The following is a 24,379-nucleotide window of genomic DNA, read 5'->3' on the forward strand; positions in this document are numbered from 1 at the left end:
GTTTGAGTCGAGACCCTTCACTTGTTGGAACAATGTGTTGGGCTGAAGGTTGCTTCCCAGGGAAGGCTGTGTTGGGCCAGACGTTGCTCCCTGTGGGAGGCTGCGTTAGGCCGGAGCTCAGGAGACTACTTCTCAGCAGGTGAAGGCCCCGTGGAAGGACTGAGTTGTCTGTCCTTGCGGCTGACGGTCGAGGTTTTCAAAATTCCACGACGTATGTGATTATTGGTGATGACTGTAGTTTACGTTCGTCTTTAGCTTTACTGTGTCTTCCTCCTTGCTGCTGATTAGCGAGTGGGCGACACGTTACTTTTTGGATGAGTGAGGGGTTGGGTCTTTGACGTTATTGTCACTGTGTTTTTGTGGGAGACGCTTGGGGGTTAGGTTAGGCATTTGGTGTTTTAGCTGCAGTGATCTGTTAGTTTTTGTGCGAGGGAGGGTTTAAGAGGGGTGGGGGGGGCGTTAGGGGTTTGATGTTTCAGCTGCTGTGTTCAGGTAGCCAATCTGTTAGTTTTTGTGCGAGGGAGGGTTTAAGAGGGGTGGGGGGGTGCTCCATGCTTAATAAAAGTGAGCCATTGAAACACGAGAAAGTCTGCTGATGCTGGAAATCCAAAGTAAGACACGTAAAATGATGGGGGAACAATGTCAGCCAATTGCACAGCACGATCCCACGGACAGCAGCACCAGAATAGTCAGATCACCTGGTTTTAGAGTGATAGTTAGCTGGGGATAGTTGTCAGACTGGCACTGGGAGCATCTCCCCCTTCTTCAGGATCTCGCTACTGAGGTTCATGTGTACCTGAATTGGTGTCACTTTGCTTTAAGGTGTTTTTAAATGACAGAAACTCCAATTCTACAACAATCTCTGAGAGGATTTCTTATTCATTTGACGATCAAATCAAGTCACTTTTTATTGTCATTTCAACCATAACTGCAGGTACAGTGCACAGTAAAAACAAAACAACGTTCCTCCAGGACCCTGGTGCTACCTGAAACAACACAAAACACAAAGACTACGTGAAACTACAAAAAACCACATTAGACTTCAGACTTACACGGAACTACATAAAATGCACAAAACAGTGCAAGACAGTACAATAACTATTAAACAAGACAATAGACACAGTAAAGGGCAAATTACAATATAATAATAAATGATGTACATGTAAATGTAAACAATGTTTTAGCAGGAATTGAGAAAGAAATGAGCAAAAATTGCCAAGGGCGTGGAGTGGTGTGTGTGTGTGTGTGTGTGTGTGTGTGTGTGTGTGTGTGTGTGTGTGTGTGTGTGTGTGTGTGTGTGTGTGTGTGTGTATGTGTACACATTGGTGTCAGACTAGACTCTGGGTATTGAGGAGTCTGATGGCTTGGAGGAAGAAACTGTTACATTGTCTGGTTGTGAGAGCCAGAATGCTTTGGTACCTTTTCTCAGACGGCAGGAGGGAGAAGAGTTTGTGTGAGGGGTGCGGGGGGTCCTTCATAATGCTGTTTGCCTTGCGGATGCAGCATGTAGTGTAAATGTCTGTTATGGCGGAAAGAGAGATCTCAATGATCTTCTCACTATCCGTTGCAGGGTCTTATGATCCGAGACGGTGCAATTTCCGAACCCGGCAGTGATGCAGGATGCTCTACAGAATGTGGTGAGGATGGGGGGTGAGAGATGGACTTTCCTCAGCCTTCGCAGAAAGTAGAGACGCTTCTAGGCTGTCTTTGCTATGGAGCTGGTGTTGAGGGACCAGGTGAGATTCTCTGCCAGGTGAACACCAAGAAATTTGATGTTCTTAATGATCTCTACCGAGGAGCCGTCAATGTTAAGCAGAGAGTGGTCGCTCTGTGCCCTCCTGAAATCATCTGCTCTTGGCCTCTGTGTCAGAACTCAAGTCAGGACTTGCACCCGGTCCACCCTGATCGCAGTTCCCTGCTCTTTCTAGTCAGCTCTGAGAGAGGGAAGGAAATAGAGAGAGAAGGAAGAAAAAGGAGATAAATCAGGAAGAGAAAGGGTGAGGCAAGAGGCAGGAGGATAAAGAGAGAGAGAAAGGAGTACTGCGGTGAGAGAGAGAGCAGGAGAAAGAGAGTGAGAGAGAAAGGGAGGGAGAGAGAGAGGGAGGGAGAGAGAGAAAGAGAGAGAGAGAGAGAGGGGTGAGAGACTGTGGTGAGAGAGAGAGAAAGGGACATTGGAGAAAGAAGGAGAGGGAGAGGGGGACACAGGAAGACAGAGGGAGAGAGAGAAGAAAGAATATTTAATCCAGGGGCCTGACACCTTCATCACATGACCTGCAACTCTGGGGAGTAAGGTTAGACTCGGCAGCTCTTCATCGACCAGCAAACACACAACAGGCTGAATGGCCTCCTCGTGAGTCGTAACTTGGGACTCAGAAAGTGCCTTATTTTTCCCAAAATGTGGGAAGCTGCTGATGGTAACCTGGGCTGGATGTTGAAGGGTGTTTGATTGTGGCCGGTCCTGTCGGAGTGACTCAGGGCCCACTTGCAAACGGAGTGATGATTAGGTGACAGTGTGCATTGTTTCTCCAATCGGATTATCATCTGAAATCCATAACCCACGGCATCTCCTGGAGCCCGGCAATCAGCACTTGTTCCCTCCGCTCCAGTAGCCTGATTCAACCTGACACGCCCTCGTACATCAGAAGGAACAATGCGGAAAATCACTGAGAGCTCTGTGTTGCTGGAGTCGTGATTATTAAAGAGAGAGCAGCTTATTTGTCGAAAGATACCATGAAATGTGTCGATGGTCAACACAGTCCGAGGATTGTTCTAGGAGCAGCCACGCTTCCAGTGCCAACCTAGCATCTCCACAACTCCGGTGGGAAGAAACAGGAGCACCCAGAGGAAAGCGGTGTGGCCACGGGGTGAACGTACAAGCTCCTCACAGGCAGCAGCAGGAATTGAACCCCAGTTGTTGATCGCTGGCGCTGTACCAGCATCACGCTAACCACCACACTGGCTCCTCGCAAGTGTCGGAAACATTTCTGCAGCTGCTTCTGAAGCCCTTTTTCTTCTTTACTGCACTTGATCTTAGCCAAAAGGCTGAGAAGCCATGACAGCCTTGAGTCGACCTGGAGACCCGAGTGAGGCCTGGGGTACTGCATGATGCCCTGTAAAGACTGGAGCCTCGAGTTAGGCACAAGGCCCTGAGTTAAGACACTAATGAGGCCTAATGACCCTGGATGAAGTCCCGGGGCTCTCGACCTCGGAAGTCCAGGTCCAGTAGTGACTTTGCATGCTAGGACAGGCATGTCCCCATTTCACTGGGGTATGAGGCCGCTGAATACCCTCACCTGTTTTAGCCCTCCTGTTGAAGCAGTGTACGGGGGTGAGGACACTGTCACATGCAAACAGCTGCCTGGAGCCATAGGTGAGAGCTGAGTGTCCGGTGGGGACCAAAGGTGAGGGAGCTGCCCCAGGACGGACACAACAAGCCCTTCACCAGAGATGCTACCACTCCCTGGACATTTCTGCCTGTACTCTGGGTTCAAAAGGATTAAGGGATATCACATTGAAACCTACTGGATTCTGAATGGCCTGAATGAGGTGAATGTGGAGTGGATGCCTCATTTAGTAGGAGAGTGTAGGTTCATAAGCCTCGGAATTAAGGATCATCTTTTCGAGCAGAGATGAGGAGGAATTTCTTCAGTCAGAGGTGGTGAATCTGTGGGATTCATTGCTGTGCTGAAGGCTCTGGTGACCAAATCATTGGGTGGTCCTGAGGCAGAGACCGAAAGGTCCTTGACAATGGGGCTGAACAGACTCGATGGGCTGAATGGCCTAATTCTGCTCCTATGTCTTATGGCCTAACGGCACTGGCCGATAAGCTGGCAGGGACGGATCCTCGGCAGGGTGTCGTTGTACTTGGATGACGACAGGAGGTGATATTCCTCCATCTGTACCAGTACAGATACCTGTGGGAGCTGGGTGCAGCATTCGGGAGGTTAACACGTGATGGGTGCAGTTCTGTCAAGGTCTTCGCTCTGCCAAATGTGAATGGTTTTGCTTCATTGAGTGTTACATTACAGATTAAGATTGCCTTTATTTGTCACACATACTGTACGTCAAAACATCAACGAATACAGTGAAATCTGTCAACGATCAACGCAGCCCAAAGGCCTGGGGGCTCACCCTATAATTGTCGCCATGCCTCCGGCACCAACATAGCAAGCCCACAATTTACTAATCCTAACCTGTACATTTTGGAAAAATGTGGGAGGAAACCAGAGCACCTGGAGGAAACCCACGCAGTTATGGGGGGAACGTACAAACCCCTTACAGGGAGTAGCGGGAATCGAACCCAGGTCCTCCTGCCTTCTCATCACTGGTGCGGTAAAGCTTTATGCCAATCATACTATGTTCCTGTGCCCTGAGGTAGTCGATCACTCTGTGCCATCTTTACTAATATCCAATGTCCCTACATGTGTTTTCAGTGCATGAGGCACTGGGCTGTGTTTACTGTGAATTGGCTTGACACTTGATATAAACTGTGAGTCATAGATCATCAAACATCTCTTCATACTGAGCAAAGTCTTAGGCACATATATAACGTACAGTTGGAGTGCCTGAGACTTTTGCCCAGTACGGTATTTGTCAATATGGAGCTGAGAATGAGTTTGTAAATCTGGCGGGAGCAAAGGATGTTGGGAATGGTGAGGGTGGAGTATTGTGGGACAGGTGACAGGGAAGGAGTACCAGGGGCAGGGGGAGTGGCACAGGTGCAGACATACCCAGCCCTGAGAAACCAGGCAAATGTTTCATTCCGAACAATTGGTTTATTGATCATTACAGAATGTCTCTCTGGTGCTTCCCGCAACCTCCCCTCTCCCTTCCCCTTTCCCCAACCATGATTCCCCTCTCCCTGCTCCCTTCCCACTCTCAGTCCACAATAAGAGACCCAGATCAGAATCAGGTTTATCATCACTCACTTATGTCACGAAATTTGCTTTTATTTTGCAGCAGTACAGTGCAATACATAAAATTACCACAGTACTGTGTAAGTCTTAGGCTCCTTAGCTAGATACTGTATGTGTGCCCAAGGATTTTGCACAGTGATGTATTTGAACACACACACACACACACACACACACACACACACACACTCACACACTCACTCACACACACACACACACACACATACACACACACACACATACACACACACACTCACACACACACACACATACACACTCACTCACACACACACACTCACTCACACACACACACACACACACACACACACACACATACACACTCACTCACTCACACACACTCACACACACACACACACACACACACACACACACATACACACTCACTCACACACACACACTCACTCACACACACACACACACACACACACACACACACACACACACACAGCAAAAACTTGCACAGTATGGTATAGTTTCAGAGATATGCTCAAGAATGGATATGGGGTTGCACGATAGTCTAGTGGTTGGCATAACGCCCTACAGCAGCCAGCCATATAATTGAGGTTTGATTCCTGCTGCTGTCTGTAAGGAGTTTGTACGTTCTCCCTGTGACTGTGTGGGTTTCCTCCGGGTGCTCTGGTTTCCTCCCACAGTCCACAGACATTCCGGTTAGGGTTGGTAATGTGGGCATTCTATGTTGGTGCTGGAAGCTGGGTGACAATTGCTTGGCACTAACCTTGCTGATTTGATTTGACACAAATGGAGCATTTCACTGTATGTTTCGATGTACATGTGTCAAATAACGGCAATCTGTAATAAAATTCTTTATGAGTCTGCATTTCCACATCTGTCCTCACTCTTCCATCTGGTGTCCCCGCAGGAGGTTCTGAGGCTTGCTGGAATCGCGGGGTTAAATTATGCTGACTTTAGAGGATTGCATCTGTCCTTAGCTTCTGAGGACCGCAGCAGGGCTTCATTGCCTGTAACACAGGAGACAGAGGGATGCCCCCAAGACGCTGCTCGGCCTGTTGAGTTCCTCCAGCAAATAGGTTGTTGTTCCAGAATCCAGAATCTGTGGCCTCGTGTGTCTCTGTCTCGTTTGACCCCTTTAGTTAGGGTGGTATGGTTAGCATAACACTTACAGTGCTGGCGACCTGGGTTCAATTCCTGTCCATCGGTAAGGAGTTTGGCCCGTTGAGTTTCCTCCAGGTGCTCCGGTCTCCTCCCACATTCCAACGAGGAACAGGTTAGTTGGTTAATTGGTTGCACGGTGAGGCTCGTTGGGCCGGAAGGGCCTGTTACGGTACTGATAAATTTACCACAGGCTCCTGAGCCTCCAGTAAGACAAGTCTCCCTATGTAACGGGGCAGCCCAAGACAGCGTGTCAATATTCACGTTGGTGACGGTTCATTTTAATGCTAACTTAGCGCATACAGCATAAAACCCACTCCGTGTTTGTTCACTGGTCTCAGTGTCACACAGATTCCCTCTGGGTGCAACGGTTTCCCCCCTCATTCCAAAGATACACGAGTTTGTAAGCGATTGGGCGCTGTGGGGTACATCAATACTCGGGTGGGTGGTGAGAGTCAGGGTGCGGATGGGAAGGGTATGGGCTTGCAAGAGAGGATAGTAACGGTGCAATAAATAGGGTGACAACAGGATTGCTCTGAGAGTCAGTGTGAAACTCATTGCTTTTTGTGCTGGGCACCAGTCAGTACTGATCTGCATTCAAGGAGACGTCCAACTGCAACCTCCATTGGGAGAGTTCTGGGGACAAAGAGGGGAGCTAAGGGGTCAGGTTTCGGTTTACTGGAGGAAATAGAGGGCAGGCATTGTGGAGGTGGGACATCCATGAACTGTGACGGGACGTTGGCCGGATATCAGGCCAGCTGACCTGCATGGATGAGGGCTGTGGGCTCCCCTCCATTCCCAGGATCGGCAATTTGTCTGCAGCTTCTGGAGTCAGAGCCCCATGCAGGCAGCAGGAGCGAGGTCCGATGACCCCCTGTGATTGGAATTCGAGGCCTGGTGTTCAGTATTCCATGTATCCTGGGATCGATGCCATGGATTGGGGCCTGAGGGTCAGATACAGAAGTCCAGCCGCCGCGGCCTGTTGCCCAGAGCCGAGCCTGCAGAGCCTGCCGAAGCCCAATGTCTGCAAGTCCGAATCTGCTGGAGGCTGGGGGTCTGTCCTGGGGTTAAAGAGCTGGGGATGGGGATGGGGGGGGGGGGGTGGCGGAGGAACGGGTTGCTTTGCTGTTGTTGTTTTGTTGCTTGTTGTGTTCTGCTGAGCATTATGGGAATGCTCTGTTAGTGCCGGACTATGTGGTGACACTTGTGGAAAGCCGCTAGCAACCCTCGGATGTGTTGGCTGTTAACGTAAGTGACTCGTTTCACTGTAGGTGTGGCAAATAAACTTGAATCTTGCACCTTGAGAACCTTGTGTGATGATACCTTGAAATTGAAACAAAAAGAAATCATTTTCGTACAGGTCAACGTTTATTGGATTAGATTCTGGTGTCGAATAGATGTCCCAGCACTGAAAGTGACAGTCATGCCAAGTTTAAACTGTGAACCAGGTTCTCCTGAAAAGAGTGGTTACGCTGTGTTTGGAACGGCTGAGCTCTGATGTCCCCTCAAAGAGACTGCCTGATCTCAGTCCGTTGTGGGGGTGGGGGTGGGGTTGTTGTGTGGTGGGAGGGGTGTCAATCTGCATCTTAGACATCTGGGCTACATTGATCATTGAAGCCTACTCCTCCTCCCATCCTCTGCCCGACTCCTTAATCTGTGCTGCCCTCTCCCACAGATCAGAATCCACTTCTTGAAATATCATTTAATTTTTAGTTCAAGCTTTCAATAGAATAATTAAGTCACTGCAGTTTAAACATTTCCAGCTTAGCCAGTGAGATGCAGTTGGCTACCAATGGAATTGAATTTCCTCTTCCTCTCTCTCATGTTTCCCTTTTCTCCTTCCGTGGTTTCTCCTCTCCTTTCCCTTTATTTTCCGTACCCTTTCCTGTCAGTTTGCCCCCTTTCTTTCTCTTTCCTCCCCCAGTTTTCCGTCTGTGCCTGAATTTCCACAACTCCCCCTCTTAGTTTACTATCTTGCCTCCCTCATTCTCATCTTCTTCCCCTTTCCCTTTCCCTGAACTTCCCCTTCCATTTTCCCCTCTCTGTGCCCCAGCAGGGCAGCTTGCTGGATTCTGGAAATTCTCACCCATCCACCGGGACAGAGGGAGCAAAAGGAGAATTCCAGTGCTGTGGCTCCACTTGTTCTGCGGTCAGTATGGTTCCATCTCTGGGCTTCAGATGACGACCAAGTGTTGTCATAAAGCCAGGCATCTCCAGCCACAAGATGGCACCCTCTTTGAAGTTGGGAATTGACTGTTCAAATCTGAGCATTCTGATCTTCAACATCCAAATCTCCACCCAAAGGACTTGTCAATGGCTTGGGGTGGGGTGGTTAGTTTAGATTTGCAGAAGGTGAGGTGTCTTATTCTTGTCATGGAATGAGACTTCCTGCTGCCGCGTCAGATCTTCTTGGGTTTTCGTCCGACTAGTACATAATAGAAAAGTGAAAAGATTCCGGATAACCCGAAGCCCGAGAGCAGGACCGCTGCACCCTGGGAAATGGCGTCTTGATCCACACTTGTAATCAGCACCACTGTGAATTAACAGAGAGGGTCACATGTTAGAGAATTACCCTGTCATTGGAAAAGCGTCCCTCAACATGTTCATTTCTTCTTTTCTCTCTCTCTTTCTCTCACTCTCTCTATCTCCCTCTCAATCTCTCTCTTTATCTTTCACTCTCTCTCTATCTCTCACTCTATCTCCCTCTCAATCTCTCTCTCTTTATCTCTCACTCTCTCTCTATCTCCCTCTCTATCTATCTCTTTCACTTTCTCTCTATCTCCCTCCCTCTCTCTCTCTCTCTCTTTCACAGGATTTACATTTGTTACCACTTAATTCATTTTGGAAGGTGACAACAAGCCATCGTCTTTGTAACCCCTTGGATTGAAGGTCATCATACACATATGAAGGCCTGTATATGAAGACATATACATATAGGGTCTATAGGGTTATATACATGTGGTTTGTTAGTCCCCTTATTTTCTCCAGTTGTATCTATTTACAGGACAATTTGCAATGACCAATTAACCTGCTAAGCAGGATGTCTTTGGACAGTGGGAGGAAACCCATGCTTTTCACTAGTAGCTTTGTCACTAAAGCTAATTCTTTCAAACTTATCATTTACTACCACCCTCCTGTCCCCACTGTTTCTGAAAGGCTTTCCCCATTTTATTCCATGAAGGAAGACTCAAGAGATCTTTTTTGATGTCTTCTTATCCATCATTATAATTTGTCTGAATTCCATCGGTAAGGAACCCACATTACATTTGACTAATCTTTTCCTTGTTGTCAACATTTTCCTTTCTTCTAAAACTATCAAACTTCTCTTCATAGCAACTTTTCCTGCAAGTTTTATTTTTGCCTTGAAGGCTTATACACTCAATGGCCACTTTATTAGTTACATCTGTATTCCTTGTTCGTTAATATGAGTTCTAATCAACCTATCATGTGGCAGCAACTCAATGCATAAAAACATGTAGATATGGGCAAAAGGTTTAGATGTTCTTCAAATCAAACTTTAGAATGGGAAAGAAATGTGATACCATGAAATGATTATTGGTGCTAGATGGGATGGTTTGAGTATCTCAGAAACTGCTGATCTCCTGGGATTTTCATGCACAACAGTCTCCAGAATTTATAGAGAATGGTGCAACAAATATCCAGTGAGCAGCAGTTCTGTGGGCAAAAATGCCTGGTTAATGAGAGAGGTCAGAGGAGAATTGCCAGACTGGTTCAAGCTGATAGGAAGGGAACAATTGCTCAATTGCTCAAATAACTACGTTACAATAGGGGTGTGCAGAGGAGCATCTCTGAATGCACAACACATCAAACCTCGAAGTGGATGAGCTACAACAGCAGAAGACCACAAACTCAGTGGCTTCTCTATTAGAACAGGACATTCCTACTGTAATAAAGTGGCCACTATGTTTACATTGCTTATAAACTATGCATTATTTCTCATCTCAAAGAGCTTCTTGGTTAAGTATTTTTGACAGATAGTCATGTTCTGTTGGAGGAAAGACAGTAAAAAAACAGCCTCCCATGAGTTGCAAAGGTAAGTATCACCCATGAATCTGATTTAGTGATAGGCAAACACTGACAAGGGTGTGAGGGCAACCACCACTGCCCCAGGACCTGAGGGAGCAGACGGCACCTTTGTCTAATGGATCCTCTGAAAGATGACACCTTTGGCAGGGCAGTGCCTTCTCAGAACTCCTCTAGAACGCTAACTTTATTTGTTCAGGTCAACAGTTGTGGTATTGTGTTCAGTTCTGGTAGCCGCATTATAGGAAGGATGTGGAAGCTTTAGAGAGGGTGCAGAGGAGATTTACCAGGGTGCTGTCCGGATTAGAGAGGGTGCAGAGGAGATTCACCAGGATGCTACCTGGATTAGGGAGGGTGCAGAGGAGATTCACCAGGATGCTGCCTGGATTAGAGAGGGTGCAGAGGAGATTTATCAGGATGCTGTCTGGATTAGAGAGGGTGCAGAGGAGATTCACCAGGATGCTGCCTGGATTAGAGAGGGTGCAGAGGAGATTCACCAGGATGCTGCCTGGATTAGAGAGGGTGCAGAGGAGATTCACCAGGATGCTGCCTGGATTAGAGAGGGTGCAGAGGAGATTCACCAGGATGCTGCCTGGATTAGAGAGGGTGCAGAGGAGATTCACCAGGATGCTGCCTGGATTAGAGAGGGTGCAGAGGAGATTCACCAGGATGCTGCCTGAATTAGAGAGGGTGCAGAGGAGATTCACCAGGATGCTGCCTGGACTAGAGAGGGTGCAGAGGAGATTTACCAGGATGCTGCCTGGATTAGAGAGGGTGCAGAGGAGATTCACCAGGATGCTGCCTGGATTAGAGAGGGTGCAGAGGAGATTCACCAGGATGCTGCCTGGATTAGAGAGGGTGCAGAGGAGATTCACCAGGATGCTGCCTGGATTGGAGAGGGTGCAATGGAGATTTACCAGGATGCTGCCTGGATTAGAGAGGGTGCAGAGGAGATTTACCAGGATGCTGCCTGGACTAGAGAGGGTGCAGAGGAGATTTACCAGGATGCTGCCTGGATTAGAGAGGGTGCAGAGGAGATTCACCAGGATGCTGCCTGGATTAGAGAGGGTGCAGAGGAGATTCACCAGGATGCTGCCTGGATTGGAGAGGGTGCAATGGAGATTTACCAGGATGCTGCCTGGACTAGAGAGCTGGGCTGAGTGAGCTATAGCTCTTCTCTTTGGAGCGAAGGGGGATGAGAGATCATAAAGGTGTACAAGATGATAGGAGGCATATATTAAATAGATGGCCAGAGACATTCTCCTAGGACTGAAATGGCTAATACAAGGTGACATAATTTGTAAGGAAGTATAGGGGGATGTCAGGAGTAAGTTTTTAAACACAGGGAGTGGTGAGTGCATGAAACACCCAGCCAGGCATGGTGATAGAGACAGGTACATTAAGAACATTTTTAAAGTCTCCTCGATAAGCACATGGGTGATAGAGAAATGGAGGACAATGAAGTTTGATCTTACAGTAGGCTAATGTGTCGGTACAACATTGTGGGCTGAAGGGCCTGTACTGTAATTCTAATTAATTTAATAACACCCTGGAGAAACTGCCTTAAGCTCACAGGTCATTCACTAACCCCAGGCTTAGCAGGGCTGATATCAGACTGAGGAAAGATAGCAACAAGGTTGAAGGAGTACAGAGAAAATTTACAAGGATGTTGCCAGGACTTGAAGACCTGTGTTAGAGGAAAAGGTTGAGTAGGTTAGGACTTTATTCCCTGGAGTGTAGAAGATTGAGGGGAGATTTGAAGAGGTACACAAAATTGAGGAATATAGATATGGTAAATTCAAACAGGCTTTTACCACAAAGGTTGGCTGTGATTTGAACTAGCCAGGTAAAAGGTATATTTGAGGGGAACCTGAGGGGACATATCTGAACATATCCGATTCTAGGCCGGTGCCGCTGACTGAAGTGTTGAACGTGGAGCATCGGGAGCAGTGGGGGTTTGTGTCCAGATAACTGTGCCTTCTGGGACCGACTCTCTGGGCTCCGAAAAGGTGACGCAGCAGACTTTTAACATTGTAAATCAGCGAGTTGTGAAGCGCGAAAGTAAAAGAACCGGAGCAGCTTTTTGTTGTTTGTCATCTACAATCTCAGGTGACCATGATACTTCTACAAAGAACTTGAATGAAAATGCTAACCACGATCCCCACTTTGAACCAATAGTCTCTCTCCCTGAGCAAGAGGTGAAAACATTGGAAGAAGATGAAGAAGACCTTTTCAGGATGCGTGCAAAACTCTTTAGATATGCCTCTGAGAATGACCCCCCCTGAATGGAAAGAACGAGGAACTGGGGATGTGAAGTTGCTGAAGCAAAAGGAAACGGGAACAATTCGCCTTCTGATGAGAAGAGCTAAAACTCTCAAAATCTGTGCAAACCATTATCTTACACCTTCCATGGCGCTAAGGCCTAATGTTGGTAGTGACCGGGCATGGGTGTGGAATGCTCCTGCTGACTTTGAAGATGAAGAACCCAAACCTGAGCTTCTGGCAATCCGATTCTTGAATAAGGAAAATGCACAGAAGTTTAAGGCAAAGTTTGAAGAATGCAAAGAGAAGGGTAACAATGAAAGTGCAGATAAAGTTGCCAAAAAGCTGGAAGAATTGTCTGTCAAGGAGGATAACAAAGAATCTACCAAAGAGGAAGAAAGTGAGAAGAAGGAAGGGACCAGAGAAAAAACTGAAGCAGATTTATTAATCCTGGTCCTTGCTTTCCCTTTCCTTTTTCTTTACAGCAGACTGTAATGAATTGGGTTTGGACACAGATGAGCCCTTTACCAGGCTCTTGCCCTGTGGTCCCAAATTGGTTATGAAGACACAGTACCTTCACAGAAAGTCATCAACCACCATCAATATGTTAATGTATTCCTCAGCGAAAAATTCTTGGGAGTGTTAACTACTGCCTTATCTATTTACAGTCTTCTGAGAGGATAATTTAAATCTATTACTTTAATTCCTGAAAATTGGTGATCATAACATGCTTTACAGTGTATGACTGACTTTAAAAAAAATTAATTTTGCTTTGTGAATGAGACTTAATGTCAGAATTCCCGCATCGGGTAACAGATGGGTTATAACCAAATAAAATTCAGTTAAGTTGTACATGGGAAAAAAAAAGAACTCTTTAGGATTTTTAATTATTATTTTTGCCCTGTAATGGTTCTGGGCCAATGTTGTAAGATTACATTTAAGATTTTTAAAATTTTTACTCATTTTTTTTTGTTCCCCATCTATATTGGTAACTGACAGATTACACAATAGAAAGATTAGTGGTAAGTTCATTTCGATATAGTTTTGTATCCTGAGAACTAGACATTAGACATTTCCCTCATAATTGAACCGTGCTTGGATAGAGTATCCCAACGAGAGGGTGGTGAGGCTGCAGGAATCTATTACCGTGCCAACATCCTTCGGTTGGAATTGTGTTTTTTTTTTGCTGAGTGACATCACAAGGGAGAGAAAAATTGTAAACTAGTACAAGTCCAATGCTATCAGATCTTAAAAACTGACACCAAATCTTGCCTGATGGTAATAACATAATGCACGAGTAATGTAAGTGAAGAGGAGTGATGCTGATAGTTTCAGAGGCCAACTTTTTATTTTCCTGCTGTTGGTATGTAGCAGAATCTATAATACTAGCCATACAATTGGCATGCACATCATTAGTAACACAGGCTTGACCTACAGAAAAGGTTGTTCAATCTGAAAGAGCTTGTTCTGATAAATGTACATTTGCTTGCCATGAACCACAAACATTTGTGTATAATCCTGTTACTGCTGGAATGAACAAACCATCTTAATCTACTGTTTTGTAATGGGGAAACTTATAAATTGTTGAAAATTGATACTCTCCTTAGGAAATTTGCAATAAAGGTTTTTGCAAACAAAAAAAAAGTAAATCAGCAAGTTGTTTGTTATGTCTCCCCTCTCGCTGTGAAATGGGGACGCTTCTTTTTCCCTTATTCGGGGCAGAGAGAGAGCCAGTGGCTTGTTGAATTACCGGGTGAAGTAGTAGTCTTTGGGGTACTGCAAGCCTGTGTCTTTATTGATGCTTTGCTGCACACTTGAGTGCTTGGTGGAGGGTGCTGCTGCTTTTTTGCTGGTGGGGGTGTCGTCGTCTTGCTGCAGATTGTGCTGTGGAATTGAGTGCGGAAAGAGCTGCCAACAGAAGTGGTGGATGCAGGTTCAAATGCAACATTGAAGAGAAGTTTGGATAAGTACCTGGATGGGAGGGTGTGGGTTGATGGGTAACAGCTCAGCATGGACTAGATGGGCCAAAGGGCCTTTTACTTTGCTCTAGTGCTCCATGGAGGAGAAGCTGAGGTTGCTATGCAGTACGGATGGAGTACTACCCCCCACCCCGGAGAGATGGAGTAGTGTGATAACAAACCCCGGTATACACACCCAGAAACCCCGCAGCAAAGTAACAGGTCTGTGCCAGGAGGGCCCATCGAACAATCGCCTTCTCAGTTGTGTATACGGCATTCCAGAGGATCAGAGAGATACCTTGGGTCAGAGAAATATTTCAGTTTTAGGCATCTTAAATTCCCCATTACACAGTAAATGTGATAAAACAGTTGTGCATACGGAGTTGGATAGATGATGGAGAAAGCGATAATGATAGATATAGGAAATGGCCATCTCTATCTACATTTCTGTCTGTCTCTCCTCCTTATCTATCTATCTATCTATCTATCTAACGACAAGCAACCTGCTGTTGGAATTTGGATGCTGATCATTCTAGATTGATGTATCTGACTTCAGCATGGACAATTCATTACCCCCTCCCCTCGATCTGCTGAGTTCTTCCAGCAGCGAGTTTGTTGCTCCAGGTTCCAACCTCTTGCGTATCTATCTATCTATCTATCTATCTATCTATCTATCTATCTATCTATCTATCTATCTATCTATCTATCTATCTATCTCTCCCTCCCCTCTTCCTCCTTCCTTATATATCTATCTATATCTATCCATCTCTCCCCCTCCCTCCCTCCATATCTATCTCTCCCCTTTCCCTCCCTCCTTATCTGTCTATATCCATCTCTCTCCCACTATCTACCTATCTATCTTTATGTATCTACGTCCGTCTGCCTACTGGGCCTGAGGGATCTGTCTCAGTCTGTGTGACCCAACCCTCCTTACACTCACAGCTGGAAACGGTTCAAGGTGCCTCCCGTTTCCCCCTTCAGCCTGCGCTCTGCCAGTTTCTTAGTCCTGCCTGGAGGTTTTGTGTGTGACAGCTGGAACAGGGTCTGGGCTGAGGAAAGGCAAAGTCCGATTCAGATTCTGATTTACAACCTGGAACCTACTGAGCAATGCTCCACCGTGGAACCTCAGGGTCACAGCGCACGATCGGCTGTGCTCTTCCTGGAAAAGCCAGCCATGCACTGTTCTGGGAAATGCCAGGGCCTAAATGAAGAGGGAGAGGGTAGGTTAAATCTCAAGCTGTGTAGGTCGAGGAACCCTTTAACTTCCACAGTGCTTCTCTCTCCCTTTTATCAAGGAAACGCCTCTTCCACTCAGCTGTGACACCGTGCCTTGGCTCTCCACACTGTTTCTCATGCCTGGGTACAAGAACCTCAGACCTCGGGTAGCAAAGTGCTCTTCCAGGAGTGCTGGAAGTAGGGTTGACAATGTTTTTTTAATTCATTAGCAAGCCGGTAAGACCGACCTTTATTTCCCATCCCATAAATTCATAGAATATACCGCACAGAAACCAGCCCTTTTGTCTGTGCCGAACCATTTAGCTGCTTAATCCCATCGGCCTACACCCATATGATAGCCCTTTCATTCACTAACCTATCTAGACTTCTCTCAAGCATTGAAATCGAATCCACACCCACCAGCTTGTTCTACGCTCTCACCACCCTCTGAGTGAAGAAGATCCCCCTCATGTTTCCTTTAAACATTTCACCTTCCACCCTTAACCCACGACCTCCAGTTATTGTCCCATCGAACCTCAGCGGAGGAAGCAAGCTTGCCTTTGCCCTGTAGATGACCCGCGGGTACGCTATGCTGGCTCCCGAGCCGTGCGATACTTGCCCCGCGGGTACGCTATGCTGGCTCCCGAGCCGTGCGATACTTGCCCTGCGGGTAAGCTATGCTGGCTCCCGAGCCGTGCGATACTTGTAGTCTGCCCACCCTCGGATTGTGTTGCTCTTCCATGCAAACGACACACTTCACTTTACGTTTCAATGTACACGTGACAAATAAAGTTAATCTTTAAACTTTATCTTTACACACTCAGTATACCGACTAACTTTCTACTTGGTATAACTAGCTGAATTTAAATGCTGAAATTGCTATGACGGGATTTGAACTCAATCTCTAGATTATGAATGTCTAATTTACTGGTTTATTGATTTAAGCAGTGTGACCAGGCACCTCGCATTAAGGAATGGTCAGATTTAAAAGCAGGATTTACAATAAAAAGAGTCTAGATGAATGCAAGCTTCTACAAAATACAGCAAGTTTCAAGATTGTTTAATGTCATTTCTTGTACAAGTATAAAGGAGAATAGAAAAATTGTTACTCTGTATCTGATGCAGTAAGAAGAACAGGTAAAGAACACAATATTTAAAAAAAACACAGTAGCTTATATACATAGATTGATGGTATGCCCATGAAGTGACTGTGTGCCCATAAAGCGCAGGTGTGTCTGTACATAAGATGACTGACAGGAAATGATAAAGTAGTGGTGGTTGGGCATGTGGAGGGGTGGAGATGTTGATCAACTTTACTGCTTTTTAACTGTTTTGAGTCTGGCGGTCCTGACGTGGATGTTATGTAATCACCCCTCTGATGGGAGTGGGACAAACAGTCCATGAGCAGAGTGGGTGGGATCCTTACTGACCCTGGCCCATATCTACGGTATTAACTAGAAACTTATAAGTGGTATTTCCAAAGCAATGATGAAACATTGGACTAGTGGTGGGGTCAGGTTGGAAGCTGGTTCTGCAGAAAAGACTTCAACAAAGGGTGCAGTGGAGGTGTAGGCTCTCATTGGAGAGAACAACTCTGATAGTGCAGTGCTCCCTCAGTGTAGTCCGATGGCTCGAGTACGATGTTCTCCAAAGGGGTTTCCCTACCCGGGGTCCTCAGGTCTGATCCGGGATCCACATCACTGTGATGTTAGTGTGGGATTCCCTTAATGGAGAATATATGTGAGTGAATTTGCTTAATGTGTGGAGGCTAAAGCACGGGCAGCCATCACTCAGTGCTTGACAGATGGGGGTCGGGTTCCAGTGGCACGGCGTGTAAGACAACTGGGGACTTTCCACTGCCACTGTGATGTGTCATCGGCTCCACCACTGAGCTTTTGGTTGAATCTCTCTTTACCTGGAACCTCCCCCTTGACCTTATCTCCAGGAGCTAAGCTCCAGACAGTATCTCTTGGGATCTCAGGAAGTCACAAATCTCTCCACCACGACAACGAGATGATCCTCACAGGAGGAACCATTAACACCGGAAAGCTGGCCTGGACTTGCTTATGTTTCCAGAGGCTACTTGAGACACACACCATTGGGAGCATTGATTAGGTAGTGACACTGAGGATGTGGTTGAACATGTAGCCACAACAATGTAGATGGAAGAGACCCTAAATCAAATTTTTATGGCAGGAGGGACCCTTTCAAATACAAGCAGGAGACTCCATGCCCAAAACAATTCTTTCCAGCTCTAGTTTCTGCAACTAGCAAGGAAATGTATATTTGGCCATGCTCAACAGTTACTTGTACATAGAATTGTGTTTATATTTACTGTGTTTTTCGACTCATCGTGCTTTGTATGCTGCATTGGATCCAGAGTAACAATCTCCTTTACACTTGTGTACTCAAGACTGACGATAAACCATCCTGAATTTGGACAGAATAACACAAAACAGGTAAATCCTAAAGATGAAATCCTGAATGTAAACATTGTGTCTCAAGCCATAAATGGATTCCATCTCCATGAGACTGCGGAGCAGAATTAGGCCATTCGGCCAGTCGAGTCTGCTCTGCCATTTCATTGTGGCTGATTTATTTATATTTCCTGATCACATTCTCTAAGCTTTGAAAGATATGGAACTATTAGCTCAAGAAACACAATTGCAATTGTAGCTTACAAACAAGGCTTTGAAATAAAACGTGAACAGACCAGTATGCCAACGGCAGAGAATGCGAGTGCAGAGATGAATTGCCAGTGCCTGTAATGAGAAGCAACACAATAATGTTAGGTTGTTTGGGCTACCAATACTTCGTACTTTATTCAATAGGATAAATGTCAGGTTCCTTAAGGTTATAGCTGGTGGTGGGGGGGGGGCATGTAGGGGGAGATGGGGTTAGGTTCCCACTACCTAATAAATGCTCCCAATGGCGTATGTCTCAAATAGCCTCTGAAAAGCAAGTCCAGCTCCTGGCTTCATGGTTTCACTACTAACCCGGTAGAGCCATTTCTCTACTGGTGCCTTAAAACCAGTCGCTTCAGGCAGATGGGGCTCACCAGTTGTGGCTGGCAGCTCATTTAGGAGAGGGAAAACTCTGATCTCAAACCTCCGCAGCCTTGCGGCTGTACCCACTCATGGGGAAGGTTCGGGAGTAAACCCCAAGGAAAACTCCAGAGCTGGAGTCCCTAAGTCAGTCCTACGTTGAGCTCAACACTGACCGGCAACTCTGTGTTGGTCTCTGCCGTTCATTTGGATTCATCAGCTGCATGGAGAGGTGAGCCTGCTGCGTGGGCGACAGCTTGCTCTCCGTATCGTACTGTCCGGGCTTGCGTATCACATAGAGGGCTGAGCTACAATATCTAAGGTCGAACTTGACTGATGGAGGGCCTCAAATGTCAGGAAATGTAGAGGAGGCTTGACCCAAAAGCAATGCAGAGAAGACAATTCAGTGGTAAAAAATTACTTTGATAGTAGTCTGCAAAATAACAACCCATGAGGGGCCACAAAACGAGAGAACAGAAACTAAACACAATAGGCAACAATGTAAACTCTCGGCAGGGAGAGTGAATTCTAGGAGCCATTGGCTGAGGCTGGCTAACTAGGACTGTAGATGAGTACTGGGTTTAAATAGGCTGCAGGTGACGAGTCTGGGTGATGAATCCCATTAGCTGGGCGGAGGTTTGTGCAGCAGGAGCAGGCCTGACAGGTAAAGATCACTCCCTGAGAATCTGCCTATTGCAGCAGGAGTGCGGATGGACCTATCATTAATGAAACACAGAAGGATTCTCTGCTGCCATGTATGTAAAGAAAGAATTAAAAGTGATTCTCCCTTGTTATATGCTAAAATTCTTAATGCAAAATGGAAGTTTGTATACAAAATGGTGTTAGTCTGGGATGTGAGAATGTTCAGGCCCACAGCAGATGCCATCTCATTGGCTCTTCACTCAACCCTGGAACATCAGGATACTCTTTATCGACTACAGCTCGGCATTCAATACCATCATCCCCTCACAACTAATCAAAAACCTTCAATTCCTCATTGTGCAATTGGATCCTTGATTTCCTCACTTGCAGACTCCTGTCAGTTCGGATTGGCAACAACATCTCCTCCACAATCTCCATCAGCACAGGTGCACCACAAGACTGTGTGCCTAGCCTCCTGCTCTTCTCACTTCACACTCATGACTGTGTGGCTAAGCACAGCTCCAAAGCCATATTTATGTTTTCTGATGACCCCACTGTCATTGGCCAAGTCAAAGGTTATGATGAATCAGCATACGGGAGGGATATTAAACAGGAAGTACACTGCAGATGCTGTGGTCAAAGCAACACGTACAACACGAAGGGTCTCGGCCTGAAACGTTGACTGCTCATTTCCACGGATGCTGTCCGACCTGCTGAGTTCCTCCAGTGTGTTGTACGTGTTGCTGTGAGGGATATGGTCCTGGGCTCAGCACATAAGTGCAATTACGGAGAAAGCACAGCAGGACCTCTGCTTCTTTAGAAGTTGAAGATTTGGAATGACACCTAAAACTTTGACAAACTTCTATAGATATGTGGAGGAGAGGATATTGACCGGCTGCATCACAGCCTGGTGGGGAAACACCAATGCCCTTGAGCAGAAAATCTGACAAAAGGTGGTGGATCCAGCCCAGACCGTCAGAAGTATGATGCCACAGAAAGCAACATTCATCTGTTTCTGAGACCCTCACCGTCCAGGCCATGCTGTTTTCTCATCAGGAAGAAGGTACCCACATCACCAGGTTCAGGAACTGTTATTACCCCTCAACCATCAGGCTCTTGAACCAGTGGGAAACACAAGGAAATCTGCAGATGCTGGAAATTCAAGCCACACACACAAAGTGCTGGTGGAACACAGCAGGCCAGGCAGCATCTATAAGGAGAAGAACTGTCGACGTTTCCGGGCGAGACCCTTTGTCAAGACTAACTGAAAGGAAGGACAGTAAGAGATTTGAAAGTAGCAGGGGGAGGGGGAAATGCGAAATGATAGAAGACCGGAGGAGGAGGGATGAAGCTAAGAGCTGGAAAGGTGATTGGGGAAAGTGATACAGAGCTGGAGAAGGGAAAGGATCATGGGACAGGAGGCCTAGGGAGAAAGAAAGGGGGAGGGGAGCACCAGAGGGAGATGGAGAAAAGGTAGAGTGATGGGCAGAAAGAGAGAAAAAAAACTAAATTTGTCAGGGATGGGGTAAGAAGGGGAGGAGGGGCATTAACGGAAATTAGAGAAGTCAATGTTCATGCCATGAGGTTGGAGGCTACCCAGCCGGTATATAAGGTGTTGTTCCTCCAACCTGAGTGTGGCTTCATCTTGACAGTAGAGGAGGCCATGGATAGACATATCAGAATGGGAATGGGAAGTGGAATTAAAATGTGTGGCCACTGGGAGATCCTGCTTTCTCTGGCGGACAGAGCATAGGTGTTCAGCGAAACAGTCTCCCAGTCTGTGTCGGGTCTCACCAATGTATAAAAAGCCACACCGGGAGCACCGGACGCAGTATACCACACCAGCCGACTCACAGGTGAAGTGTCGCCTCACCTGGAAGGACTGTCTGGGACCCTGAATGGTGGTGAGGGAGGATGTGTAAGGGCAGGTGTAGCACTTGTTCCGTTTACAAGGATAAATGCCAGGAGGGGGATCGGTGGAAAGGGATGGGGGGGACGAATGGACAAGAGAGTCGCGTAGGGAGCGATCCCTGCGGAAAGCAGAAAGGGGGGGAGAGGGAAGGATGTGCTTGGTAGTGGGAGGTGGTGGAAGTTACAGAGAATTGTATGTTGGACCTGGAGGTTGGTGGGTGGTAGGTGAGGATAAAGGGAACCCTATCCCAAGTCGGGTGGTGGGAGATGTCTTCCTTTTTTAAACAAAGGTGCCTCCCTTCATCCACCATCAACTCTGCTGTCAAATGCATCTCTCCCATTTCCCGCACATCTGCCCTCACCCCATCCACCCATTGAACTGTTCCCACAAACAATGGACTCACGTTTAAGGAATCTTCATCTTATGTTCTCGATATTTATTGCTTATTTATTTATTTATTATTATTTTTCTTTTGTATTTGCACAGTTTGTTGTCTTTTGGTTGTTTATCTACCCTGTTGGGTGTGGTCTTTCATTGATTCTCTTCCGGTTCTTGGATTACTGAGTATGCCCACAAGAAAATGAATCTCAGGGTTGTATATGTGTATGCCTGTCTCCCCTTTTACAAAGGGAGAGCGTACCTATGAAACCTTTCTTAAGCTGAAATGGCGTAAAGTGAAGAACCATTAATTTATATGGGAAAAATTTTCGTAAAAGCGAAAATCCTCTTTGTAATGCAAAAACAGGTTACTAATGTAGGTCTTTTGTAAAAGCGAAGTGGCATAAAGTGAACATTTATAAGGCGGGGGACACCTGTACAGTACTTTGATAATAAATTTACTTTGAATTGAGAACTTTGAATTTTTAGAAAGTACAAAGGAGCCAGACCGCAGCAATGTTTTGAGAGCTTAGTGTGCATAGATGATGGTGTCAGGAACGGGGCCGGATGGACCCGAACGCAGGACACAGACTCTGAAGTACTAGGGGGAGGACAGGATGGGGTGACGGGAGGGACAACTGCAGGACCCGGAGTCCGGAGCCCTCGGATCGGATCAAGACCCGGAATGCGGATTATGGACAGATGGTCTGGCAAAGTACTTAGGTTTATGTTATGCTACATTTTTGAAGGGGCCTTGAAAGGTATAAAAAGCAGTAATTTCTTTGTGCAAGTGGGAACCTCCTCTTGGGCTGGGTCATGACTAGTGCTAAGAGTTGGCGACAGAGACCTGGGTTTCATCCCCAAGACATAAAGGTGCAAATATTCCAGAATCCAAATTCTGGAAGACTTCTGACCCCAAGCATTTTGGATAAAGGATACTCAGATGTTGACAGCTTTCTGTCTCCCTCTCTCTCTGACGCTGACAAATCCACTCTTTCAATACACAATCGAGATCCTTGATTTTCATTTCATAGAGTGTTTTACTAGCTTTTATTATTTCTGTTCATTACATTCAGCAAAGGAAGTTTCTGCAGGTCACCTCAACTCTCCATTTCTCTGACAGATGCTTCACACTTACACTGCTGTCAACTTTTTTCCAACAACTTAACTTTGTGCTACAGATAAGCATAAATTTTATCTTTCACTACTACCCTTAGGCGTAACAGACAGCCTTTTTGACACTTTCAACAATATCTTCGCAGCACAGAGCAGAGAATAGGAGAGTTACAGCTGGCAGTCACTGTGAGACAGACAGCTGAAAACAAACTGTCGCCAACTGGGCTCCGCTTGGGGTATCTGCGGTCACTTCTCAGAACGGTCTGTACTGCACCAAGATGTGTGCGTCAGCTGGGAACCATCTCAGTGCCTCGTGGAATTTTCCATTTGTGGCATTGTGTCAAAGCTCAAAAAACATTTTTTGGATTTTGGAAGTTTTCAGAATTTGCATTTTTGGATAAGCAGTGCTCAACCTGTACTTTATGACTCATTCTTCTTTCTTTCTGTAATTTATTCTCTATATAACTCTAATAAAGTAACCTCGTAACCTTTAACAGGTGTACACTGCCTCCTTTGTTTGTGGCTTGAAGGGTCTGTTAGGTGCTGTGTCTCGACATATAAGTACAAAGTTAATGTAATGCGAAAAACTCCCTGTGACTTTACCATTAACAGAATGGGGAAAGGGCTCCCTGTGTAATCGTGTGGATCTTCTGTTAATGTAATAGGGAAGGGTTTCAGTGTAACTGCCTGGAACTTCTCTTCGTGTAGTGAGACAGTGCGGTCCGGAGGGAGTACTGTTCTGCTGGAGATGTATCCTTGGCATGAGAAGTGTCTCCTGGGGAATCTAAGCACACAACTTGGAAAACTTTAGTTCATTACCTGAGGCCGAAAGGCTCATGGAAAGCAAACTTGAATTCATTCCCCAACATCTGACTGATCTGTGGCAAAAAGTGGAAAATATTAATTTAGTCACAGTCCTTTAACCTCTCCAGCGCTCAAACCTATTTTCCCCACTTCCCCTTTCTCTGCTTTTCCTTTAGAGCAAGGATTCCCAGCCTGCGATCTGTGGACCCTTACGTAATGGTTTTGGTCCATGGCATAAAAAAGTAGGGAATCTCAGCTCAAGAATGAACTTTTCTCGGTTCTGATTAAAGGTCACTGCCTTGATTCTTGCTCCACTGACACTGCCTGACTTGCTGAGCATTTCAAGTATAGATTCATTGTGACTCAGGAGGAGGACATTCAGCCCATTGTGGGCTGAACCCTCCTCATTCCCTGCTATATTCCCAAAGAATTCTTTCACAAAAGTCTACACAGTTCCCCTTTGAAGGTCCTATTGCCAACACCCCTCTAGGCAGTGGGTACTTTGAGTGGAAAACTTCTTCACTCAATTTCAAGAGTCTTTGAACAACTTCTCCCAATAACCCTGCCACCCGAATCCCAGCATTGGCGGACCTGCCACAGGGCATGCGTTAGATGAGTTTTTTTTTCAAAAAAAGTAGCTGATGGAACATTCAGACTTTATGATGAGTGGGGAAGGGGAGGATGTTTTGATCGTGTAAAACCACATCTGCTGTACTCTGTACTATTCTGGCACCACGCCTTAGGAAGTAAAGAATTAGAAGTTCACCACAACTCTTAGACTTGAGGGAGAAAATGTAGAAACTGTGCTTGTTTTTGCTTGGGTCTGCAAGTCATTGGGTTTTAGGGCTTTGGGAGGATAGAATAAATGGAGAGAAAGGGAGAGAAACTATGTGTAAATTGATTCTTGGGTGCCATTATGAGTGGATGGAATTGGTACCC

At 46.2% G+C, this 24,379-nt stretch overlaps 1 protein-coding gene and 1 pseudogene across 1 annotated transcript; one reads left to right on the plus strand and one right to left on the minus strand.

Annotated features, from left to right (window-relative positions):
* Nucleotides 1-7,587: 7,587 nt before the first annotated feature.
* Nucleotides 7,588-24,373, minus strand: LOC132383228 (tumor protein p53-inducible protein 11-like). Its single transcript, XM_059954135.1, has 5 exons — nucleotides 23,456-24,373; nucleotides 18,258-18,306; nucleotides 15,431-15,530; nucleotides 14,526-14,627; nucleotides 7,588-8,598 (listed from the first exon to the last, which is right to left on the minus strand). The coding sequence occupies exons 1-5, from the start codon at nucleotides 23,503-23,505 to the stop codon at nucleotides 8,465-8,467; spliced, it is 435 nt and encodes a 144-aa protein (XP_059810118.1). The 5' UTR covers nucleotides 23,506-24,373; the 3' UTR covers nucleotides 7,588-8,464.
* LOC132383229 (ran-specific GTPase-activating protein-like) lies at nucleotides 12,221-12,955 on the plus strand (annotated as a pseudogene).
* Nucleotides 24,374-24,379: the final 6 nt, after the last annotated feature.

Source organism: Hypanus sabinus, chromosome 29, assembly GCF_030144855.1.
Source record: "Hypanus sabinus isolate sHypSab1 chromosome 29, sHypSab1.hap1, whole genome shotgun sequence".
NCBI lineage: Eukaryota > Metazoa > Chordata > Chondrichthyes > Myliobatiformes > Dasyatidae > Hypanus > Hypanus sabinus.